The following is a 17990-nucleotide window of genomic DNA, read 5'->3' on the forward strand; positions in this document are numbered from 1 at the left end:
ATTGTTGCCAGCCTTTCTTTGCCTTTTCCTGTCCTCAGACTGGTGGCTTCCTGCCACACTTACGTACCCTCTGGTGCCTGCCCAGATACCACTGTCGGTACAGGAAACCAGGAACATCCTTTCTGAGACCCTCCCAGGATGTCTGTACTGCTTGGAAATTTTCAAGATGTCAGCTTTGTTTTCTCATGGTTCTGATATGGTCGCTCCTAGAAGAAAGGTCCACCCTTCAGCAACCCTTCCTGAGGGAGACCAGTCTTCTATCTCTCGTGTAGCCTGCCCTTTAGACACTGTATGCAAAATAAAGAGGTTTTACCTTAAGATAAAGCCAGTCTTTTTGACTCTATTAGCTGCTGTATCAGGTCTCTGGCTAATGCCAGAATGGCTGGAACAGTTCAGGTAAATTGTCCTGTGAACTGCTACCCCTGCATTTTCAACGAAGCCCTATGGAATTCTTTTTCAATCCTGTAAATTCAGGGGCTCTTAATCTACTCTGTAACTTCAGGGTCCATGTTCTGTATGCCTGTGATGCTGGCAGACGTTGCTCCGTTCTGAGAAAGAGGCAATTACTGGCAATAAGGGAGGATGCTGTTCCTAGCCTGTGTTGTCTGGATTGCTACACATTTCTATCTTTAGTGAGGAAAACTGCTCAGACTGACTTCTGTGACACATGTGGGTTGCTGTGTTGTAAATTTTAGGGTAGATAATGAAAGAACAAATATGGAGAGCACTGTGAAAATCTTGGACTGAAGGAGCTTTGAGGTATTTCATGGACATTTGCACTTGTGTCAATATAGTATGAAAAAATGATGTTACTATCCTAGATTGTGTATGATTTCTATACATGTAATAATTATAGTTGATTGTAGTACATATGGTAGCTATTTAATAAACAAATACATATATAGTTGCATGGATTGAATTGCATCTTATTGATATTGTAAACTATTGCTCAGTCATCTGAAAGCCAATGTAAAACAAAACCCCAGACATGATTTCTCTCTGTGGAGACACTGAATCCAATGTGTCTGTATGACATAAGGGAATATTTCAAGCTAATGTGGCTTTTGCAAATCATATAATGAGACAGGTTGAGCCAGTGTTCTTGGTGTTTTGTATCCATATCAGCTTAAAAATTAGAAAGTAAAAAGTGAGTAATAGACATTCTTATTTTAATTTTTTTAGTTTATTTTTTAGCCCTTAAGTGGCAGTAGTTGAAAAGTAATGTGGAGATGGTGTTTTTGAGCTGAGCATGGCTTTTCTCTGTTAGCTTCACGGAACTGAAGGACTGCAGCAGGCACTGAACATATTTCTGGTTTGTGCAAGTTTCTTCTGTTTTTTTTTGTTTTATTTTGTTTTGTTTTTTTCCTTCCCCCCCCCCTTTTTTTTTTTTTCTTTTTTTTCTCCCCCTGCCCCCCCGATATTTTTCTCTTGCATGTTTGGAGATTTTGAATAGTTTATTTAGGTGGTAACAATAGTTACTAGGGGAATCTAGTCTTCAAAATGATACGATGTTTCCTAAAGAAAGTAATTAAAATAAATTTTAGAAAATGAAAGTTTAAAATAGTCTGTTTAAAATACTAAGATATCAGTGTGGTTACTTTTACAAGTTTTCAATTTTTTTCTCTTTATGTTATGATCAGTTGGAAGTTTTTCCCAAACCCGTATAGAAAGAAAACCATGAAGGCCACTTAAACCAGAGACAGTCATCTTGTAAGCAGCTCTCCAAGTCTTCCCAATTTCTTTCTTTTTAGTAAGGGTTGGGTGTGTATGATGAAGCAGTTGTTTCACTGGAGTGAGTTACTTGGTTGTGTAAAGGTAGAGATCACCCTTGACCTCTTCTGTTTTCTCAAGAAACTCAAAAATTCATTGGAGATGGAGGAGGGGAGGTAGTAAATGGAGGCATCTTCTCTAGCTGCTCATGTAGTCCAACACCTCTCTCATTATGTTCATCCTCATGATGCCTCTAAAAAATGAAAGACCAGTGGAGTTGGTATTAACCAGTTTCCTCTCCTGCCAATCTAAAGCGACTAGAAGGGTCAACCATTTCCCCAGTCTGCCCAGTCTGACCTAGGGAGAATGAATGCTATCCTTCTTTTCTTAATCCTCTCCTTCTTCCCCATGTCAGTTAAGGAACCAAGGGCTAACCAAGAACTTAGACAAGGCTTCTTTGAGTTTACATGTTTTCCCTGATTATTTCACGGTATTTGTTTAATTAGCTGTTATCACTCAAATCTGCAGGTGTGTTTGGATTTCAAGATCCTCAGCATTCTTGAAGCAACTAGTTTTTTTTTTGGTGCAGTATTAACCTTTATAGCCACTGCTTAAAATTGGTCAGATTCTCCTTAGGTGTCAAATATGAAATACTCCTTCAACTCAGGCTTGAAAACATCTGTCTTAGTCTCTTAACTCTTGTGTTGGTGATGTGACAAATAAAATATTAGGTTGTCACTATTATGAGATTCCTTTGAGGCTTCAAAAATTTACTCCACAGTTGAAAAGATTACACAAGAAATTTGCTATTGCGGTTGGTGTTCAGACAATGGAGAGACGTTGTTTTGTTCTTCAGGCTGCAACCAACATTTTTCTTGCATGCAAGCTTTTCAGATTTATTTAAGTGAAACTAATTTCTCTTATTGCCCAAGAAACAAAGTACAACATGCACCCAGGAATGGCAGTTTTGAGGTATATTTCATCCTTGATTACATGCCCTGAGAAGATCTAAGCTTCGTGATTGACTGTAGTACAAATTCTGTTGGATATTCGTCTTGTGTTTGGGTTTTCAGTGGCTGAGGTTTGTAAGGAATCCCCTATTCCCAAAGGAGCTCATGGGTTTTTCCCCTTTAGTCTTAGACAAATGCAAGGCTATTCCTTAATAACCAAGGGTTCCTGTGCAGACACGTTTGGTTTTTCTCACACAGGAGGGGGTGCAAAAGCACTCAGAGTAGTTGGGTCATGAAGTTTAATGTCTCAGCAAGAGGACCTTGAATACTTGATATCATATGTGCTGCTGCTAGACCTGAAAAACCTATTTGTGATGTATAAACACAAGGAGCCCTCGAGGTTTTCTTGGTTTTCTGGTTTGTTTGGGTTTTTTTGTTTGTGGCGTTTGCATTTGTTGGCTTGGTTTTTGTTTTGCTTTGTCATGCAGAAATGCTACATTTGTCTTTCTTTGTCATCTTTTGCATGATCATAGCAATTTCAGAAAATAGTTTGAAAACTTCCCCCCCCACCCCCCCAAAGGTGTCTTTAAAGGTGTCCTAAATTAACAACCTTTCTTATTACTTTGTGGATTGTTGCATTCAGTGCATGACACAACGCTCAGCCTTTGTCAAAGCCTCTCTTGCCAGCCCAGTGGCTGTGAGAGCTGTGCCAAAATGAGCAGCTGCCCCTAACAGTGCCTGGCTCAGGCGGCAGTGCTGAGCAAAGGCTGCACTCTGCTGTAGGGTCAGGTGGCACCTCGTGCCCAGGAGCAGTGGCAATGAAGGAAGGAGGGATTCTTGTGTGCAGTACCCAGGAACAGTTTCTTCTCGGGTGGGAGTCAGGGACAAGAACCAGAGAACACTGACCAACAGAGGGTTTTAGGTGGGGGAGGAACTGGCAGTGGTCATCAAACATCAACCAATGAGGATTGTTTGGGGGAAGAACACCAGGTGGAGACAAGAAAGTGCTGCAACCAATAAAAGTGACCGAGGGGAGGGAACAGTCTATACTAGCCACTGGGGCTTCAAAGACTGAGGGGTTGATGTGGAACATTCCATAAGAATGGGAGGGGCCAGGGGAGGATTGGCAGTCCCAAAGGAGGCGAGAAGGGATGGTTCAGGGTAGACAGCCAGCTCAGCAGGTGTGGCTAAGGGAAGCATCTAGAATAAGGACAAGATTGACGTGGGGTTGGGCGTTGTTCAGGGCAGGAGGGTACAATGTGTAAGAAAGGGGAAACCCAAAAGATTGAAAACAACATAGGGATTTAAATTGGACATTCAAGCACATCACCACAAATGCTGAGCTTCTTTGTTGCAACGATTTGGATTTTTTGATAGGAAGTTAGAAATACTTGCTTTCCATACAACGATAACTTCAGTTTCAGAAAAAAACAAACCAGCAAGTGTAAATAATGATCATTTTGGGAAATCTTGTAGCCTTTTTTTTGTAAAGTGTTTTCTGAGTCCAAGGTTACATTTAATTCAATGTGAGGGCTTGTTTTAAGTAGCATCAACTCTACTTGATAATAGACCTTCAAGAGTTTTCCAGTTTTGTTTTATTGCTTTAAGACACTAAAACAACTTTTCTTTTAATAATCAGATGTTGTACGATAGGTGGAAGTTTCTCATCTGTGTTAGCATTGTGTGACTAAATTGAGTTCTGCATTCATTTTGCTAATGTATTTTTGAGAGAGCTTAATCTGGGCAGGTAGGAAGGGCTCTTGTTAGTGATGGGAAGGTTTGCAGAAGTGACTGTGAATCAGTCCCGCTGTCACTGGAATTGTCACTGTTGGAAACTTCAGATTCTGACAGATTGGTGTCATAAGCTGTGTGTCTACTGACTCATCACCACTAATTTTTCCACCAGTCACTTTTGATGAAGGCTATTTTGAAAGAGTAGTTGTAGCAGCTGTTTCAAATGTATCACAGGGAAAGTGCATGTTAAACACAGTAAGACTGCTAATAAAAATACCACTATCCTTGCTATGTTTTGGGATTTGTTTCTATGCCAGTAACATCTTTCCTTATCCTGGTTAAAAAATGATCAGCGTTTTTTCTTGACAAAAGCAAAACCAAAACCAAATGAAGGACAACAACTAAAAGAACCCCAACCCAAAACCATAAAGTGAGAATAATTTGAACGTTGTGTATACACTGTTATCATGCTTTTATATTAACAAGGCCCAGTTACAAAGCTTGTGTTGTGCTGTAGGACAGAAGCATTTAAGTCTCTCACTAGCTGCCCCCTGATCCGTCTCCTGCCATATGCTGCTGCTCATGAGGTGGCTGTGTATAGTGGTATTAAAGTAACAGATGTCAGCCACAGATAAAGGCACGAATAGGGGAGATGATTCTACAAAATTACCAATGCAATTTCTCTTACCTTCTCTGTGTTCAGAGAGTGACCTAGTTTTGTGGGTTGTCTTTTTTACCTGTCTGAGATAGATCAATGAAACAAGCTTTAGTAGGTGTATTTGTCCCATGTATTATTTTTTAAGTAGATGTGAATGCATTCCAGAGTCTCAGAAACAAACCATCCCTTTAAGGCCTGGATTTCTCAAGCCATGGCTTAAAACTTGCTCATTAGAAGCTTGCATTTCTTTAAAAATTGTCATTGCTAGCCTTGGCAGCTGCTGGGGTAATAAATCAGGTTCTGAGAAGAAGCAGCCGTATCAGCCATGACAGACAGATGTTTGTGGGACTTATTAAAGTGTTCGGTCTTCAAACTGATTCATTAAAACATATTTACCTTTAGGTGCTGTACTAATAGACCTCAAGCTATATCTGGACTATGTTTTCATTCATTTTAATACAGTTTAAAGGAGGTTGAGTTTGACAGATATTCTGAGTAGTCCATCTGTGGTGTTTAAGCAATGACTTAGCGTTTCTTTGGCATCTGTAGATTTTTGGGCAGTTTATCAGTGAACAAAAGCTGTATTTAACTATGTTTAACTGAAATTGTAAAAGAAAAATAGAATCCTAGGTGACTGAGAGATAGCAAAATTCCTGTTGCATTTTGATGCTGTTCTTATTTCCCCAAACTGTCTGTTTAAAATTACATTGTTTTCCTAAGTGTCTGAAAATATAAATTTGGGGTGAGCACAGAAATTGTCAAATGAACTCTTTATTGAAAAAAAAAATTATTCATCTAACAGTCCAAGACATTGTTGCTTTAAATGTAACAGCCTTCAATCCCCCCAAGACCCACAGATTAAATAATGTCTGTTGATGCCTTTGTATGCCTGACTGATTGAAACAAATGTTAAAGGTCCTGTTTAAACACAGTGGGTTTGGATTAATCAATTGTTAGTTGTTTTAAAAAGATATATAAAGGAAAAAGGCAATATTAAAATATTGAATAAATTTGAGTGATCTGCTAGATGATAGAATTCATCTCTGTACATTTAACCAGAAAACTGCAGCAGTAAAGAATACATTTGAATGTTTGAATTTAATTGTTTATGCATTAATTAGGCTACAGAAAGTGAGGCTGGTGATATGGATCTCAGTGGATTGCCAGAGACAGCAGTGGATTCTGAGGATGATGATGATGAAGAAGACATTGAACGGGCATCAGATCCTTTGATGAGTAGGGATATTGTTAGAGACTGCTTGGAGAAAGACCCAATAGACAGGACAGATGATGACATTGGTAAGTATTGCGATGTAGTAAAATATTGTCAAACATATTCTTCACCTCCAAAAATTTACTTTTTGAGATTACGGTTTTATTTTAATCATTGGCCTTTGTAGTTGGTAAGTTTAGTGTTTGTAATTATTGCTTTTTATATAAAGATACATGTTATGTGACCAAGTACAGCCAAAGAAGAGGAAAATGCATATAACATGGGTGAAACCTGTTACTTGCTGGCCCTTTTGATCTCAAGCTTCAGCTTCTAATTGATATCAGAGCCGGTTTATGAAGGAAACGCCGTTGAAAACTGGAAAACAGACAGAACCTTGGCAAAGGCGACATTAATGTCAACACTACTTCTCACAGTATATTTTTAATTGTCAGTTGTGACATTGTGACTTGACATTTGTTGCAAACATTGGAGCCTTTAGAACCTTAATGTAAATGTGCATCTAATCAAACTAATTTGCTATGCTAACATACAAGTAAATATGTTGAAAGCAAAGCAGAACTAGAATCCAAATTTTAATCTAATCTGTTTCCCTGGGTGAGATATTTTTCTTTTATTGAAGTATGACTAAATGATGACTAAGGTTGATTATCAGATGATTAAGGGACTAGAGCATCTCTTATGCAAGGAAGGTCTAAGAGAGCTTGGGACTGTCCAGCCTGGAGAAGACTTAGGAGGTCTCATTAATGTATATAGATACCCTGGGGTGGGGATGTAAGGATGATGGAGCCAGAGTCTTCTCAGTGGCGCCCAGTGAGCAGACAGAGGGCACAAACTAAAACATGGGAGGCTCCATCAGAGCACTAGGAAATGCCTTTTTTTTACTGTGACTGAGTCCTGGGAGAAGTTGTCCAGAGAGGTGTTAATATGCCTCATTGAAGATTCAAAAGATGTGTTCCTGGGCAGCTGTCTGTAGGTGGTTCTGCTTGAGCAGGCAGGTTTGACCAGATGACTTCTGGAAGTCCCTTTTAACCACAACCTTTTTGTGATTCAGAGTAAATAAAAATTCAGGAAAACTATGTGAGTACTACTGAACTCTTTCAGTAGACATTTTAGATCAAACTGGATGCAAAAACATTTTTAGGGCATATAATCACTTGGCAGGACTGCTGAAACTGAGTTCTGTAGTTATGAACAGTATAAAAAATGAAAATACAGGAAGTTCTCTGTTGAGTACAAGTGCAACTCAAGTGCATGTACAAGACAGAGCAGCAGTAGTGCTTTAAGACAGTAATCCTGTCTGGTCCATCTGAGAGGAATTTTGTGAAACCATCAGACAGTGATCAAGTACAGTTTACTGTTAAGTCTAGCCTATGAGGGGATGGCTTTACCAAACAACTTGCTCAGTTTTGTGAAATTTGTCTTGCTGTATTTTATATAGTCCTGTTCTAGTCACAATGAAATTATTGCCCTGACTGGAGTATTAAAAATATCATTGGTTATATGAGCTCTTTGGTTACATTACAATTCTTCCATTATGCTGACTTTTACTTTGCTGGGTTTCTATTGATGGTGTGACCAGCCAGTCTGCATCTACAAAATACCCAGTAATTAAAACAGGCCACTGTACATGATTTATTAGTATACAGGAACGATTGTGCAGCATTTTAGCTTAAGCAGCCTCAGGCATCTTGCTGAAGAACTGTCTTTACTGTGCTTTGTTGTTTTGACATGCACGACTCAGTGGGCTTTTTCTCCTTCAGAACAACTACTGGAATTCATGCATCAATTGCCTGCTTTTGCCAACATGACAATGTCAGTGAGGAGAGAACTCTGTGCTGTAATGGTGTTTGCAGTTGTGGAGAGAGCAGGAACTATTGTACTAAACGATGGGGAAGAGGTCAGTAGAAGTTGCTTTTGACTCTATTATATCAAACACCCTAGATTCCACCCGGTTAAGGTCCTTTTTTGTTACTTAAAAATAAGGAAAAAAAGAAAAAATAAGGGAAAAAAACACGCCCACAAGAGAAAAAAAAAAAAAAAGGCAATATTCAGGTAAATTAGGTCTCTTAGTCTGAATTTTCTGAAAGCTTTTGTTTAGGCACTCACATTTCTTAAGCAATAAATGAAACAAAAAATTCTCTGTACTGTATAAAATGCTTCCTGCCCATTTTAGCTCATTTGGGGACTTTATTTCAGTGTTCAAGTGCTGTTTTAAAAGTTCCTTTATTTTATTTTTTCAGTCTTACATGACCTCTTAATATTAAAGGTAAACTTAAGATCCCAGTTTTCTTGAGCTGGAAATAGCTTACATTTAAGGAAAATGAGCTGGTAAAATTTTTAATAGGTGCTAAAATAAAACCTTTGCTTTAGAACAATTGTGAGAGTTATATTTCTACAGTATGATATTAAAAATTTAAGTGATTTGATCTTTATGTATCCTGCAATGTTTGATTTGTAGCTGGATTCCTGGTCAGTCATTTTGAATGGCTCTGTGGAGGTGACGTACCCTGATGGAAGAACAGAGATACTGTGCATGGGGAACAGTTTTGGTGTTTCCCCTACAATGGAAAAGGAATATATGAAAGGAGTGATGAGAACCAAAGTGGATGACTGCCAGGTAGAGTGTCTGTGGTACATGCAAATTCACCCCCACGCTGGTGTAGTGCAACTCAGTGATGAGACCCACTTTTATTTTAAACTGAATATATGTAAAACATCCAGTGTGTAACTCTGGGCAGTAGTTGGGCAATATGGCTCTTGCATACCCAGAGTCTGTGAAATGGAGTTTTATTTATCTGGGTTAGGGATCATTTTGCATGAAGATGTTTGTCTGCATGCTTTTTCCAGAATGTGAAGGCCACCAGCCTCTCCCATACATCCATTGCTTCCAATGTTCCTTAGCAGGATCTCAAGGTCCATCAGCCATTAAAGGCTCTTTTACTTCTGCAGCTGATAGCCATTCTTCCTTACTCAACTCAGCTACTGAATATGAGAGTAACACAAACTTTATCTCCCATGGTTTGAGTGAAAGATCTAATTTTGGCTAATCTGACCTTTCAAAGAAAAAGCCTTGATGTTTGCTCTAATACAAGCAGTCAGGTGTAAATAATGTTCTTCATAGCATAACTACTGGCTGAATCTGGTTATGTGGTTGCTCTTTGCTTATTCCCACACAGAAAATAATAGCAGGGCTGTGGGTGAATTAAGCATTTTGCTTGGTCCTGATGGCTAATTAACGTCAAGTAGATGCCCTTTGAAAGCGGTGTAAATGTGTGTTAATAGAGTCACCTGGTTTAGCTTGCTTATCTAACTCCCAAAATGTGCATAAATGATTTCTTGTTAGAGTAATGTTTTCAACAAATCCAAATGGTGTGACTTCTGTTTCAGCTATTACTAGCTGCTGGAAAAAAGAAATGGTGTGTAAATGAATTTAAAGAGAAAATACTGTCTCTGATTCTTGGGCCCTTGTTCTAAGTACGTGGATGAGGATTTAACAACTTTTCAATCAGAAGAAACACTGTTCCTCTCACTTAAGTACCCAAATTCATACAATAAGGCAGTTTAATCTTGCCCCCCAAAAGAGACAAGTGTATAACAATTTGTGTACAATGTAGTCTTTTTCTAATTTGTTGTGGTTGGTCTTAATTCTATTTGCATAGTGTAAGTATCAGGAATACTCCTAAGATATTTATTCTTGCACTTACTCCTGGCTGAACTGATGACTGTGGAAAATAATTTTCCTGCTGTATGCTTTAAGCCAGAAGTAATTTGTCTCTTTGTGCCTGCACTTGTTAATTGAATAAATGTTATTTTTCTTAATAATTGACTTCAAAATAAAATAGCTATAAAAAATGAAGATTATTTACCAAAACAATAGGCACAAAAAAATAAAAGCTTGGTTTTCACTTAACCATTCTAAACACCACAAAGGGCTTTCATGTAAGAAAAAATTGACCGGCTATGATACTGGGCTTCATCTCCAGCAGTGGAGAGGTCAAAGCAGCTGAATGAAAATGGCTGAGAATACTAAATCATACTGCTCTGATGGATCTTGGTCTCCTCTAACTGCAGGAGTGTGGTGGCAGTCTGTTCATCTGCTTGCTGCAGCTGAATTGTTGGAACGGCAAATTTGGCTCATTGCAGGTTGAGGAGCTACTTTATCTTGCCTGTTGATAGATTACTTGCGCTTTAAGTGTAAATGCTTTTCTGAAGATTTTACCTTTTAATACTGGTGTGCCGTGATTCTTTCCAGTTTGTGTGTATAGCCCAGCAAGACTATTGCCGCATCCTCAATCAAGTGGAAAAGAACATGCAGAAGGTGGAAGAGGAAGGGGAGATTGTGATGGTGAAGGAGCACAGGGAGCTTGACCGCACTGGAACAAGGAAAGGTCACATTGTCATCAAGGTAAAAGGAAAAGAGAGAGTCTCTTGCAAAAAAGTCTGTGCTCCGTAAACCTCTTGGCAAGTTAGCTCCAGGATTAGCTGAGATATATTGTAGAAGAGAGTATTTGAAAACAGACTGTTAATAGTTCTAGATTTTTTTTTTTGTAATGCATGTTGACAACTAGGTGATTTAAAATTTGTTTTTTTACATTTTCTTACCACAGTGATCAAGCTGTTATGTTTGCTTAGCTCATCAGTTAATGGATGGCCGTATTCTTTCTAGTGTGATGAGTTTTTAGTATGTTACAAGAATCTGTTGAAAATGTGTAAATAACTATGATTTTCTTCAATTTTTTTTTTTTCAATAGGGAACAGCTGAAAGGTTAACAATGCATTTGGTGGAAGAGCACTCTGTGGTAGACCCAACATTTATAGAAGACTTCCTGTTGACGTATAGGACCTTTCTTTCCAGCCCAATGGAAGTGGGCAAGAAGTTGTTGGAGTGGTTCAATGACCCCAGCCTCAGGGATAAGGTGAAAATCTCCTGAATCATATATTGTTACCATTTGCATTGAAATACAAGCTAATAAGAACAAAATATGCTTTAGAGAGAATGACTAAATTGAATAAGACACAAATAAATGGTGACATATTTTAATGCCAGAATCTATGGCTAAAACTAAGAACATTTGCACTTATTTTATTGTTACTGTGTTCAGGAAAGGTAAATCGCCCATGTTTCACCTTGCTGTGTTTTTACAACTTAGCTGCGTTTATTACCAGTAGCGAGTATTTTTATTTAATGTAATTCAGTAGAATTTTATTGTGTCTCCAAGTCTGAGAATATAACTAAGTTCTGTGTTTTCTGTACATGATGCTAGTTAATTCAGTGTGGCAATGTGGATTTTTTTAAAAGGGAATAGAAAATTCATGCATTGTTAAGAATCTGTTATGCTTTATGTAGCATTAAAAAAAAGCCACCAAGCCCAACCCAAATGCAAGACAGGAATCAGATTTCTTCTTCCCTAAACAAAATTTCCATGATGGAAGAATAAGGCACATCCAGTTTTGGTAGCCACTGAGTCTTTATCGTGCTTCAAACTGTATTGCTTTATTTTTCTCTTGTATGCAACTTTTTCTTATGTAAAAAAATTCTAAAAATTTCCAGATGCCCTTTCCTTTTCCGTAAATTGGAAACCACGGGAATTGTATTAGTACATGAAAGAGAAATTTGGTTTTCAGCTTTTATTTAAATCTGGATATTTCTTCCAGGAAAGTTAGTATAGCTGTGCCCTGAAGGAAGGATGTTATATTTGACAGGCTTTGCAGCTAATACTGTTCAGAGCTATAATATTGGAGTTGATCTTTAAAATTATGTTGCTTGTCCTCCAATGGGCAATCCCTTCAGCTTCTAAAATGAGCCAGCACAGTTGCTTGTATCAGTCTGAACACAGAACAGCTCTTTGTTCTGCTGCCTCAATAATCAACCTTTTCTGACCTCCAGTAGCACTGACAGAAAGGCAAGAGGCAGAGAACAGCTTGGGACAAGTGGAGATAAGGAAGTAGGGAATAAGGAATCTGGAAGTTTTGGGCTGTTTTGTACTGGATGCTGATAGGCATTGATGAGAGTGAAGGGGGTGAGTGAAACTTGCTGGGGATGATCAGTACTCAGGAGTATTCAGAGTGGGACACCGGACATCCAGTCTTAGTGGTGATTTTGCCCTGCAGCAGGTTACTTGATTTTACAGCTTTAATCCTCTTCTAATGCTATTCCTGATTTGTGACACAAGTAGTGGCATTCCTCTGGAAATCAGTGTTCAGCTCTTCCCAGCACAGTGTCCTTTGGGTGCAGATGAGTAAGTCCTAGCTTTAAAAGCAGCATTGACAGTGAAGCTGTCACTGCAGGAGTTTAAAATACATTGCGTGGTACAGCTTGCAACTTCCCAGACAATTTTAATAATCTGCAATTACCCTAAATTTAACCAGACTTTGTCTGGGTCTTCCAATGTCATCCACAATATTGAAAAATATCAAAGCTGTTTAACAGGAATGAAGTTCACCTTCAATTTCAAAGGTGAAGAAATCTCAACTATTTCCTGTGGCTGGTAGCTGCAGCACATAGAGCTGGGTAGTTGCCTTCAGTTAGAATGTGAACTTGAGGAGTTCTGAAGTGTTTGGGTAATTTGGTCATTAATTTCAGCAGTTCTTCTGAATTAATCTCCCTTCCGGGGTAAAAGGAAAATTGCATAGAAACTTTGGGTGGCAAGGATTGGTTTTCCGTCCCCGGTGTCAGACCTTTAGCACATGAGGCTGCAGAGGTTGGGTTTTGTGCAGACACAAAAAATGGACAGGAGTTAGCGCTAGCTTATTAAAATTTGTATGAGACTTCATTCTTAAACTCTGTGTTTTGAAATGTTTAGAGATTTATCCCTACTGATTTACTTTCCCAGCATAAAAGAAGAAATGCAACTGTGTTGTAGAGGCAGCATTGCGTGGTACAACACTTTCGGATTCAGCAACTTTATAAAAATAGCATGAATCAATATTAATTGAAGACACCAAAATACTTTTGTTTTATTAGGATAATTGCTGCTGATGTCTCAGGTCAAATCACATACTAAAAGAGAGAATATTATAGTAAAAGCATATAGTTTTAAAAAATGAAGCTCTTATTTTGTGGCTTTACCGTCATTAGTATTAATTAATAATATTAGTTTAGATTTTTTTTTTCCTAAGAAACTGTAAAATATGAGTTAAGAATCTTTTCAGCTTGAGGATCATAATTGCTTGGGGGGAGTTAGCTGATGAAGGAAAAAAAGGAGGAGTAAATGGAAAGACTGACTCTAAGAAAAGAAATTGCTGTTTTTGCTAAAACCTCTTTCCTGCTTCTTGCAATAACTTGTTTTTGCCTCTCTAAACACAGTAGCTCTTTTACAGAGGTAAATGCCAAATTAATGTCATGATGGTGCATCTGAAGACTTAGGAGATTCAAGAGCCAGTATTAAGCCTTATCGTAAGCTTTGTGATCATGTGCTTGGAGAACTAAGCAGATTTGGAAATGTACATGAACAGGAAATTGTTATAAGTCAGAAATGGATCTACCTTGTTGCCTTCTACCTGTGTGCACTATTCCCTACTTAATCAAATTTGATACAGCCGGTGTTTTCTGACTTATAGTATTCATTATGAAATACAGCGTACAATTGCTTATACAAGTGAGAACAATTTTAATACTTAATTTTTTTCTATTCCCCTGATAAATAATTTCATATTAGTGAAGTTTGATTTGGTTGTATTTATATGTGCATGTATATTATTTAAGATTTCAATGGAAATTTACAGGGCCTTTAATGACCAGTATTTTTAAAGGATGTGGCAGTAGTGTTGTTCTGAGTATTCCAGCAAAATATTGATAATATTGATGAATTTTCAGGTTACACGGGTAGTATTGTTGTGGGTGAACAATCACTTCAATGATTTTGAAGGAGATCCTGCTATGACTCGATTTCTGGAAGAATTTGAGAACAATTTGGAGAGGGAGGTAAGAGTGAGGGTTTTTTTCCTGACAGCTTGGGATAACAGGGAAATACCCAGGCTGTTGTTATGTATAACTTACCATACTTTTCTCTTGTAGAAAATGGGTGGACATTTGAGGCTGTTAAATATTGCTTGTGCTGCTAAAGCTAAAAGAAGATTGATAACGTTAACAAAGCCATCTCGAGAAGCCCCTTTGCCTTTTATCTTGCTGGGAGGGTCAGAAAAGGGATTTGGAATCTTTGTTGACAGTGTAGATTTTGGTAGCAAAGCTACAGAAGCAGGCTTGAAACGCGGAGACCAGGTATGTAATTTTAAAATTTGTCCCTCCATTACCCCTCCCCCATTTTTTTTGTTTCCTTTCTCTTCACTACATGAAAATTTTTTGAACTTGTTTGAATTTTAGATATTGGAAGTGAATGGTCAAAACTTTGAAAACATTCAGCTGACAAAAGCCATGGAAATTCTTAGAAATAACACTCATTTGTCTATCACTGTGAAAACCAATTTATTTGGTAAGTCTGTCTGCATCTTTCATTCTAGTTTTGACAGAGACCTAAATTATTTTTTAGTAGTTTAAAATAGCTTTGTTTGAAATTCTTTGGTACCAAAGAGAATAGAAAAAGGAAACATGAAGGTCCTAAAACACTTTGGTTCTTAATTGCAAAAGAAAATTTCTAAGTAGGGATTTACATAAAGTGACTTTCCTTTCACAAGTGTATGTTTCTGGATTAAGAGGAACTATTGTGACCATGTAGCTCAAAGTTAAAAAATGTGCTTGTATATATGATGTTTAGTTCTCTCTCAAGAAAGAAGCCTCTTCAGGCATTTCAGCTGATCAGTGGTCTTGCTCTCTCTGCTGAATTTGCTCATAGTTTTTCAGCCCGCTCTGAGTGTAACAAGCTCAAGGCTGTTACAACATTTCATGCCAGCTAGGTGAGAAGATTCTTGCTGCCCTGTTCTCTGTTCCCTGTCTATCTGTTCTCTACATTTTTCCCCTCTTAACAAGTACTAAAGTACACATGGAAGAATCTTCAAGCAGCTCAGGACCTCAGTTAGTATCATGAGTAATTAAAAGATGGGGGGTGTGGTTTGATTTTTTTTTTACCACTGGATACTTATACAATTTAGTGATGTGTTCCTTGAGTATCTCTTTCAGGACCAGGTTCTTCATCACAGGTAAGTAAGGCAGAATATTACCACAGCGCATCCCTGTGCCAACTGAAAATTCAGTTTGCCTAGGTTATCTCTAGAAGTCATTGGTCAAATCTGTTTCCTGGGGACTTTTTTATTTCTTTGGTAAAGATTCTAATATTTCTGTTTTTTCTAATAATTAAGACATTTCTTAAAATATCTGGATATGCTTTTTTAGCTGGATGTTCTTGTTTCTCTGTGTGTAAGTTCTGTAACTGTCCTTCTCACGCTGAGTGTTTGAGCCTCATGTGTTGCTTTACTATGTTAAAGATTAAACCTGATTTCTTCCTTTCTTCAGAAGTGTTTTTCTTATTTTTTTCTGTCTTGTGACTCCAGTGCAAATACTGAAATCAGATTACGGTACAGTCCCAGAGCAGTTACTTTCTGTGTATTGCATACAGAATTTCTTCTCCAAAAATCCCTAAAGGAGAGTTTCCTTTTTTCACCAGCATCTTCTTATCTATATCTAATTTATCTCTCCAGCCTCTAAGTCCTATTCAACTGTTGTCCTATTCAGTTGTTGGCTGGGTTTTCTCTCTTCCACTTTTGTGTGTCTTACTTCAAGCTTTTGAAGCCTCTTGGTAATTTGTTGTACCTCTATATATTAAGGACAAAATTAATAAATAGCAGTAAAATATACCCCCTAATACTTATCCCTAGTTAGTTGCTCTTGTTCCTATGTTTTTCTACAATTCCTTAGTTTTAATTATATCTTTCCATTCATTATTACAAATCAGCTCATCAGAGGATTTTTCCATTTTTGCATGGAGAGTTCCTCTATCACTCAGAATGCATGACTTGCTCTCCAGTTCAGTTTTGTTTGATTTATTTAAATGTATCAGCTTTTTTTTGAGGCTCAAAGTTGCAGTAGAGGAACTAATTTACAAATTTATCAGATATTTCTGCCTCAGAGATGACTCTTTGCTAGGGAGCTGAGGGAGAATGAGTGGTTTTTTGGTATTTCTGGCAGATGGATACAACAGCCCTGTCAAATATACAAGGTGTCTCAAGAGTCTTTATTTTCCTTATGACCTTGTTGCTGTTTCCTGTCTGAGTTTTTTGATCCTGTTGCTAATAATTTCTTGTTTGTCTGAAAGCTTTTGTTGCTGCCTCTCTGTTTAAAACTTCCTTCTCATTTATATTTTTCTATCTCACTTTTGTCTAATGTGATCTTTATTTACGTGCTGCTATTCTGCAGAAGCCTTTGTCCTAAGGCTGAAAAGTCAAATTCCTTCTGTTGAAACCATCCATGTAACCATGTGGGCACTTGTGTATTTCTCTTCTAGGCTGGGCCAATTAACTGTTTTTCTGATTCATACTACAGAAAATGAACGTCATTTTTAAAAGCAAAAATGTTTTTAAAGTCTTACACCTAAATTAATTACATGCTGGAATTGACATAATAGCCTATTTTTTTTAAAATTATTGATATTAAACTGGTCTAGTGCACAGAGGTTTCTTTTACATTTTTGTCCTTCTTCTTGCCTCCCTTTTCCTGTCTTGTGCAGTTTTTAAAGAACTCTTAACACGGTTGTCAGAGGAAAAAAGAAATGGTGCTCCCCACCTGCCTAAAATCGGTGATATTAAAAAGGCGAGTCGTTATTCCATCCCTGACCTTGCTGTTGATGTGGAGCAGGTAATAGGATTAGAAAAAGTAAATAAGAAAAGTAAAGCCAACACAGTTGGGGGAAGGAATAAGTTAAAGAAGATACTTGACAAGACTCGAATCAGTATTCTGCCTCAGAAACCATACAAGTGAGTTTATTTCCTCCTAAATATTTTTTCTGCATTAAATGATAAGAATTCCTAATGAGCATATAGTTTGTGATTATACTTTCTAATTTGTTAATACAAATCGTGTTTACATCTGAAAAAAATACCAGAAAAACCCATCCTGAATATTTGAACAAGCATAGACTGCTAACAGCGCAGTTCCTGACATCAATTTAGATGTATTTTGTTTCTTACAGATAAGGTACTGACACAAATACTTCTTTATGTAATTTCCTGCTTTCTTTTAAGAGGACTGTTCACTGAAATTATTTCAGAATAATTCTGCGAGTGGGTTACTTGCAAAGGGTTGGTATGAACTATGATTTCTATGTATCCACGTTCCAGTGGTCTGTAAAAATTTTTATGTACGGCTGCATATAAGGGAGAGTGAGGTTAAAATTTTAACTTGTGTTCTTTGATAGAATTGTGGAGGGTTTTTTTGTTTGTTTTGTTTTATAGTGAAAGCTGAATAAGCTGTCTGATAACTTTTTTTCTATGAACACTGTTTTAGAAATAGAGTTCTGAAAATTTCTGGCAAAAATAGAAGAGTGAATTTTATATGATATTATGGGAACTTGGTTCTTGGACAAGGCAAATGGTGTTGATGGGTGGAAGATGTATTGTAGGGGGTAGTTGTGTGATCGGTGTTTTCTCTTGCATTTTTTCTTTCCTGTGTCCCACTAAGGAGGAAACTACTCCACGTAAATTCAAAAAAAAGACACATGTGCTGATAATGCAGGGTTGTTTTTTTTTCTTGCCATTACTTAAAAAAAGTTTGCTTAACTAATGTTAGTTATTGACTACTAAATGAAACCTATCC

General features: G+C 37.5%; 1 protein-coding gene across 7 annotated transcripts in view; it reads left to right on the forward strand.

Moving 5' to 3' along the window:
• Positions 1-17990, forward strand: part of RAPGEF2 (Rap guanine nucleotide exchange factor 2) — a 184289-nt gene that overhangs the window by 140171 nt on the left and 26128 nt on the right. For all 7 annotated transcript variants that reach the window (XM_040063645.2, XM_040063648.2, XM_040063646.2 and 4 more), the window contains 9 exons: positions 6174-6351; positions 8047-8183; positions 8745-8903; positions 10539-10691; positions 11038-11202; positions 14103-14210; positions 14304-14507; positions 14610-14718; positions 16906-17152. In XM_040063645.2, coding sequence (XP_039919579.1) covers positions 6174-6351; positions 8047-8183; positions 8745-8903; positions 10539-10691; positions 11038-11202; positions 14103-14210; positions 14304-14507; positions 14610-14718; positions 16906-17152 — 1460 coding nt within the window. The remainder of the gene's footprint in view (positions 1-6173; positions 6352-8046; positions 8184-8744; positions 8904-10538; positions 10692-11037; positions 11203-14102; positions 14211-14303; positions 14508-14609; positions 14719-16905; positions 17153-17990) is intronic.

The sequence above is a fragment of the Hirundo rustica genome, chromosome 5, assembly GCF_015227805.2.
Source record: "Hirundo rustica isolate bHirRus1 chromosome 5, bHirRus1.pri.v3, whole genome shotgun sequence".
Lineage (NCBI taxonomy): Eukaryota > Metazoa > Chordata > Aves > Passeriformes > Hirundinidae > Hirundo > Hirundo rustica.